The following is an 8,099-nucleotide window of genomic DNA, read 5'->3' as shown; positions in this document are numbered from 1 at the left end:
GACAGCACCCAGGCCCAGAGTTCAGGCCCCACAACTGGACCAAACAGAAAAAAAGAAAAGAAAAGAAAAATGTCATATTGTACTGCGTACTCAAGACTCACGCCTATAATGCTAGCTATTCAGGAGGCTGAGATCTAAGGATTGAGATTCAAAACCAACCCGGGCAGGAAAGTCCATAAGACTTTCATCTCCAAGGAACCACAGAAAACCAGAAGTGGCTCTGTGGCTCCAGTAGTAGAGTGTTCGCCTTGAGCTGATGAATGGAGACAGCGCCCAGGCCCAGAGTTCAAGTCCCATGACCAACCGGAAAAACAAAAGTCATGTTGTAGCCATCCCCACAGGGATTTTACTGGATGTGCTATTTGTGCAACAGGTGTTCAAAAAATGAAGATTTTACAAAAAGTGAAGCCAATCAGATGCACAGGCTCCCGGCGCTCCTTGTACCATCCACTGCCGACCATGATGGAGCCCCAGGTACCACAGGAAGAGACAGCCAGTGATCTTCCTTCCTAACACCCCAGCCCAGTGTGGTGCCCTTGAATTCCCTCCTGATTCTAACATGTGTCTCCCCAGGTCCTTCCAGGCCCTACATCCCAGATTCAAAGGTCACAGCACATTCATGTCTGAAATACTAAGGTCAGAACACTTCCAACCCTCCAAAACTGGCAAATGGAACATTTTTCCTAGTCTCCACTTAAAACAATTGTATGGGCCAGGCCCTGGTGGCTCACGCCTGTAATCCCAATTGCTCAGGAGGCAAAGATCTGAGGATCCAGGTTCAAAGTCAGACCAGAAAGGGAAGTCCTTGAGACTCTGATCTCCAGTGATCCACCAACAAGCCAGAAATGGAGCTGTGGTTCAACTGGGATAGCACCAGCTTTGAGTAAAAAAGCTCAGGAACAGTACCCGGGCCCTGAGTTTCCAATTCATAAGTGGTATGACCCACCCCCCAAAAAAGAAACTGTTTTTGGGGGGAGTCCAGTCGTGGGGCCTGAACTCAGAGCCTGGGCGCTGTCCCTCAGCTCTTCAGCACAAAGCTAGCACTCTACCACTTGAGCCACAGCGCCACTTCTGGCTTTTTTCTTTTTCTCTATGTGGTACTGAAGAATCGAACCCAGGGCCTCATGCATGCAAGGCAAGCATCTACCACTGAGCCACCTACCCAGCCCCAGAAACTATTTTTAAATCATTGTTTAACACACTATCTTTTGGCATTCATTCTAAGCCTGGCTTACCTGATCAAGAAATGGAGCACCATGAAGATTCCCACCTGCAGGACTCACACTGTTGTCTAGAACTTTCTCACTTTCCTGGCTGGGCAGCACTCTTGCTTTGATTCTCAGCAACACACACATACACACATACTCTCTCTCTCTCTCTCTCTCTCTCTCTCTCTCTCTCTCTCTCTCTCTCTCTCTCTCTCTCTCACACACACACACACACACACACACACACACACACACACACATCATGACAGCCACTGCAGGCGAGACTGTTTTCAGGCTCCTCTTTGTGTCTAAGGTGTGTCTGGGCATCCTGGGGAACTGTGTCCTCTTCCTGCTGTACGCGTACAGCTCCGTGTGCAAACCCCGGCTCCAGAAACCCATTGCCATAGTTTTCATGCACCTGACCCTGGTCAACGCCTTGACAATCATTTTTGAGTCCACGCCCTTCATCGTCTCCTCCTATGGAGTCTTGTGTTTCTGGGATGATGCCACATGTAAGGCGGTGTTGTTCCTGTTCAGGGTCACTCGGGGACTGTCCGCCTGCACTACCACCTTCCTGAGCACCTTCCAGGCCCTCACCATCAGCCACACCCCTGCCCAGTGGGCTTGGCTGAAAAGCAGATCCTCCACCTGCATCCTCCCCTCTCTGCTCTCCTTCTGGATCTTGAATTCCGTCATCTATTTCCGCATGATCAAAACTGTGGAATCCAATTGCAATTCCACCATCATGAGCCGGGGATTTTCTCATCCCTACTGTCAAATGAACGTTGAAAGGCACACCCCATCGCCCATTATCAGCTCCATTGTTCTGCGAGATGCTCTGTCCCTGGTCCTCATGGTGGCCCCCAGCCTCTACATGGTGAGGCTCCTCTACCGACACCACCGCAGAGCCCGGCACCTCCACAGTCCCAGCCTTGCCTCCCAGCCAGCGCCCGAGAACACAGCCACCCACACCATCCTGCTGCTGGTCAGCTGCTTCGTGTTCTTCTATTGCTCCAACAACATCGTGACTGTGTATTCCTTGTACACGCTGGAGAAATTGAACAATTCCAAGGGTGTGCTTCTGATGTTGTCCTTCAGCTACCCCACCCTCTGCCCGTTCTTGCTCATGAAGAATAACAGAATGGTTTCACGATGGTTCACTCACTTATGTTATACCAAGAATTTTAAGAAGTGAAGACAAGACCATGGTGGCAATCCAACTCTGCTCACCTCATCCTTGCTGTTTGTAGGATGATAGAAACACCACAGAGGCCTGGAGACAGTGTCTCAGGCCTATCATTCTACTATTCAGGATGCTAACATCTGAGGATACAGGTTCAAAGCTAGCCCAGGCAGGAACGTCCATGAGAGTAGAATATCTAATTGACCACCAAAGGACCTAGAGTGGAGCCGTGGGGATTGAGCACTAGACAAGTTACTCAAATTCAGGAATGCTGCAATTTTAAAACATTGACGTTTTAAAGTCTTACAGAACGTGCCTTTCTGTGTGTGTGTGTGTGTGTGTGTGTGTGTGTGTGTGTGTGTGTGTGTGTAAAAGTGTGTTTCCATCAAAGTTTTTTTGGTTTTTGTTGCTTAAAATATAATTGTTGGGATAAAGAATGTATTTTCTGGTCTGGGAAGGTGGCTCAGTGGTAGAGTGCTTGCCTTGCATGCATGAGGCCCTGAGTTCAATTCCTCAGCACCACATAAACAGAAAAAGCCTGAAGTGCTGCTATGGCTCAAGTGGTAGAGTGCTTGCCTAGAGCTGAAGAGCTGAGCGACCATGCCCAGGCCCAGAGTTCAAGCCCCATGACTGACAAAAAAAAAAAGTATTTTCTGTACATTATTAAAATTAACAACTTGTTTCTATTTTTATGAAGACAGTGGCTAGAAATTTCATTCCACTCTTACATTCTACTTCTACTAACAGTGCTGTTTGTTAAAAGAAATTTTATTAAATCATCCTATGAATACTTGTCAGCCAATGAAGAAGCAGGATCTAGTCAATGTCAAATCAGTAGACAGCCAATGAGGGAGCAGGATACAGCAAATACAAAGCAGGATGCAGCCAGTGAGAAAGGGTACAGCCAAGGACAAAGCAAGATATAGGCCATGACACCTGTATTTAGATCCTACAGCCTCCATGATTCTACACTGTGACAAGCAGCATGGCACTGGGACACAATGGAGAACATCAGTGTTCAGGATTCAGGCAACAAATTGGATAGCACTGGGGAGAGACTATGGCTCTGGGTATACAGCTGTAACCATGGGACTTTCTGGAGAGTGTCCTAAGAGATGGGGCCTACTTCTCTACTTTAGAGGCCGTTGCACATTGGTTAGTTCTTTTTCCTGTTTTTGCTCAGAGACCAGGACTCCAACTTGGTAGGTGACACACTTGCTCATTGGCTGATACACTGGGAGCCTAGAATCCCACCACTGGACATTGGGCCTAATTGGAAGTGTATTTCCATTGCTATTTCCTGTTTATAAGGCTCTATACTGGCTGGGAAAGGGGCTTAGTAGTAGAATCCTTGCCTAGCATGCATGAATCCCTGGGTTTGATTCCTCAGTACCACATACACAGAAAAGGCCAGAAGTGGCACTCTGGCTCAAGTGGTAGAGCACTAGCCTTGAACAAAAGAAGCTCAGGGACAGTACCCATGCCCTGAGTTCAAGCCCCAGCTTAAGCTTAGAGTTTAGATCTGGTGGACTACATGTCTGGACTTTCCCTGAGTTGCATTCTCCTTTTCCACGACAAGAAGAGACCCTGTGAAGCTCACAAATTCTGTTTTGGCTCTGGTTGTGATGTTAATATAAATGTTTTCTGTTTGCATGTATCCATGGTAACCTTCCCTGTGTGAACTCAAATGAACATGTCTGCCTGTGGGGAACTCAAGGCCCAAGTGCTGGTGAGCCTTGGGACCCCTGGTCCCCTCTGAATTTCTTCTTTTTCTCTATGACTGTCCCTGTAGTTTCTGGTATCCTGTCGCACTGCCTCGGGTTGTGATTAGCAACACTCCTTGATGAATGCAATTTGAGATTTCCCTTTCCATTCAGCTTCCTGACTCAGTTTACTCCCTAACATCACTCACCAAGCTAATTCTATTCCAGGCAGTTAAAGTGCTGTTTCACAAACAGAAAAAAAGATCACATGGCCAGAAATAAAATCACACACACAAATGACTGGATTCACCTGGCAATTCAATCAGTGCCAAAATAAACTTTTATTAAATCCAACACCTCTTCTTGAGAAAAAAAAGAAAAGCCAAATATTATATATATATATTATTCATATAATGAGAACACATCCACATAAATGCTATTTATGACCATCACTATGGAGGCTAAAACTGAAAGTTTTTTCCCCTGATCAGGAGCATGAAATCCTGTCCCTTTTCCACCCATTTCATCCATATAATATTAGAAATTTGAGAAATTTGTCAAAGGCAATGAATAAAAGTTATACAAACAGTCAGGCTCCTGTGACTCATGCCTGTAATCCTAACTGCACCAGAGGCTGAGATGTGAGGATCACCATCCAAAGCCAGCCTGGGCAGAAAAGTCTGTGAGACCCTCATCCCCAATAAACTCCTAAAAAAGCTGCAAGTGAAGCTGTGGCTCAAGTGGTACAGCACCACCAGCCTGGAGCACAAAAGCTCAGGGACAGCACCCAGGCCCTGAGTTCAAGCCCTAGCATACACGCATACACACACACACACACATACACACACACACACACAAGTACTACAACAACAACAGCATGAATTACTTCATCCAGAGTGAAAAACCCAAAAGCTCACATACACCCCTTTAATGTGGCCAACAGCAGTTCTCAGGGGTGACCCATCAGCAGCGGCATCTACTCTGGGTCAAGGAAATTCTCATCTTTGAAAATGAAGCGATGAATTTGGAAATCACTCTCCTGTGCCTCATCAGGACAAAAGGACAGATGGCCAGATAGCAGGATGACAGGATCCTGCTCATCTTCTCCAAGGCTGGCTCTTCCTGCGGTCTATAAAAAGAGTAAAAAGTGACAAAGCTGTTCAAGCCAAATGCACCTCCAAAGAAGGCTACCAGTGTGAGGACGCTGTGGGTGGCTTTGATCTCACGTTGCAACAGAGAGACCTGGGCAGGGCTGCACAGGTGCCGGGTTGTGTGGCGATGCATGTAGAGGAATGTCACCATGTAGAGGCTAGCGGCCACCATGAGGCCCACACAGAGGGCATCTGGCAGGATCACAAACACAAGAGTGTCCTGGAGGTGCGGTAATGCAGCTGGCCGCTTTCACAGGGTGCCCAAGGGAAAGAAGCTGCAGGGCCCGAATAATTGCCTGGCCTGGGGTCACTGTTGAGGACAGGGAGATAGAGGAGCAAGTTGAAGGTCCAGAAGGAGAGGCAAGTAGGAAAGATGAAGGAGGGAGTCTTACATTGAAGCCAGGCTCACGTGAGGTGGCCGGGATGGAGGGTAGCCGCCTGGAAGGCCGTGAGAAACGACAGTGTACAGATGTTCAGGGTGCGGGTGACACTGTAGGCATAGAGCAGTGCCCTACATCCCAGGTCAGACAGAAACAAAAAAAGGGCCGGGTCCCCCCCACACCCAAGAGGGGCAGGAGGTCCCGGATCAGCCTGAACATGGCGCTCAAGGCGTTGGCCCGCAGCGCCAGATGTGCCAGGGTGAGGTCCAGAGGTTTCCTCAGGGCCAGCCAGTGCAGGCAGCTGTGCACCAACAACGAGAAGAGCAAAGAGTTCCCCAGGAAGCCAAGGAAAAGCTCCAAGGGGAGGAAGAGCACCAAGATGGAGTCACGCAGAAACATGATCATGATGAGGTTCAGATGTGTTCATTGGATGACCTCCCCTCTCCTGCTGCTGATAAAACAGGGGGAAAAAAAAAACATAATAGACTGGGAAGGTGGCTTAGTGGTAGAGTGCTTGCCTAGCATGCATGAAGCCCCAGGTTCGATTCCTCAGTACCACATATGCAGAAAAAGCCAGAAGTGGCACTGTGGCTCAAGTGCTAGAATACTGAAGAGCCCAGGGACAGTGCCCAGGCCTAGAGTTCAAGCCCTATGATTGACCAGATATATATAGTCTTTTTTGGGGAGTGCCCTTATTAGGGCTTGAACTCAGGGCATAGGGGGCTGTTCCTGGACTTTTTTGCACAAGCCCAGAGCTCTACCATATGAGCCATGGCTCCATTTTCAGCTTTTGTTTTGTCAGTGGTGAGGCTTGAACTCAGGGCCTGGGTGCTACCCCTGAGCTCTTTTACTCAGGGATAGCACTCTACTACTCCGAACCACAGCGCCACTTCCAGTTTTCTGGTGGTTTATTGGAAATAAGAATCTCATGGATGTTCCTGCCCAGAGATGACTTTGAACCACAATCCTCACACCTCAGCTTCCTGAGTAGCTGGGATGACAGGTGTGAACCACCAGCACCTGCCAGATACTGTGAAATTCTCATATTGTAGTCCATATGATGATTGGCAGTGGGGGGAAGGGGAAGACCTCCAGGGTTCCACTGTGTTTCACTGTGGCATCACTAGGATGCCACAGAAACCTCAAGTGTGGGCATAGAGATGACAGGAGGTTAAATACCCTACAAGAGAATATATTATCCATGGTGCTGGGAAGGTGGCTCAGTGGTAGAGTGCTTGCCTTGCATGCATGAGGCCCTGGGTTCGATTCCTCAGCACCACATAAGCAGACAAAACCAGAAGTGGGGCTGAGGCTCAAGTGGTAGAGCAATGGTCTACAGCTGAAGAGCTGAGGGACAGCGCCCAGGCCCAGATTTCAGTCCCCACAACTGACAAAAAAAAAAAAAGAGAGAGAATATATTATCCAGAATGTATTTGGTCCAGATGAGAGAGATCTATGTGTTTTCTTTTTTTAAAAAATCCAGGCATATGTGGCTCATGCCTGTAATCCTACCTACTGAAGAGCCTGAGATCTGAGGACCACAGTTCAAAGCTACCCTGGGCAGGAAAGTCTGTGAGACTCTTATCTCCACTTAATCCCCAGAAAACCAGAAGTGGCGCTGTGGCGCAAAGTGGTAGAGTGCTAGCCTTGAGTGACAGAGTTTGGGGACAGTGACCAGGCCCTGAGTTCAAGCCCTATACTGACAACATAAATAAATGAGTAAATAAATGATAAAAATAAATAAAATATGCTGTTATTATAAAGGTGTTATGCAGTGGGGTTTCTAGATACATGTTAGGTAAAGAATATGTTTCTTCTTGGACAAGGCCACCCTTTCCCTCACTCTCTCCCAGGTTTTCCCTCCAGTCCCAAACCAACAGGTTGTAGCATTCATTTTCCACATAGTGTCCAGTGAGTACCATTCCTGCCCCTTCCATGCCCTTTGATGCCCTCCCAAAGACAGATAAAAACAATACAAACAGCAAAGAAAACAAAACCAGGGGCTGAGAAGGTAGCTCAGTGGTAGAGCGCTTGCCTTGCATGCATGAAGCCCTGAGTTCGATTCATCAGCTCCACATAAGAAAAAAGAAAAAAGCCGGAAGTGGCGCTGTGGCTCAAGTGGTAGAGCACTAGCCTTGAGCTGAAGATCTGAGGGACAGCGCCCAGGCCCAGAGTTCAGGCCCCACAACCGGACGCCCTCCAAAAAAAAGAAAAAAAAAAAAACGAACAAAGAAGGAGAGACCTCTTGTTTGCATCTCCTGGAGTTCATTTCAATAATGGTTATTTGTTTTTATGATCAGAGGCACAAAGGCATTGTGCCTTTGTGCACTCTCTTTGATTTGCATTTCTTGCTGGAGGATTTGTTCACATTTTCTTTCTAAGCCAATGTCTTCCTACTGCTTGCCTTTTCTACAGGGTGTGAAAATGCACAGACATGTAGTGAGCAGACTTTTACTTCTACTTTTGACAACAGG

General features: G+C 47.6%; 1 protein-coding gene across 1 annotated transcript; it reads left to right on the top strand.

The window, feature by feature from the left end:
- Nucleotides 1-1,470: 1,470 nt before the first annotated feature.
- Nucleotides 1,471-2,403, top strand: LOC122125591 (vomeronasal type-1 receptor 90-like). The gene has a single exon (XM_042700112.1). The coding sequence runs from the start codon at nt 1,471-1,473 to the stop codon at nt 2,401-2,403; it is 933 nt and encodes a 310-aa protein (XP_042556046.1).
- Nucleotides 2,404-8,099: the final 5,696 nt, after the last annotated feature.

This window comes from Dipodomys spectabilis, unplaced genomic scaffold, assembly GCF_019054845.1.
Source record: "Dipodomys spectabilis isolate Male_0828 unplaced genomic scaffold, ASM1905484v1 ptg000266l, whole genome shotgun sequence".
Taxonomy (NCBI): Eukaryota; Metazoa; Chordata; class Mammalia; order Rodentia; family Heteromyidae; genus Dipodomys; species Dipodomys spectabilis.
The sequence above is the reverse complement of the archived record's forward strand: the minus strand, read 5'-3'. Positions and strand labels throughout refer to the sequence as shown.

What these genes read in the sequence shown, in the direction of transcription:
- LOC122125591 (XM_042700112.1), top strand. Translation starts at nt 1,471, where the DNA reads ATGACAGCCACTGCAGGCGAGACTGTTTTCAGGCTCCTCTTTGTGTCT.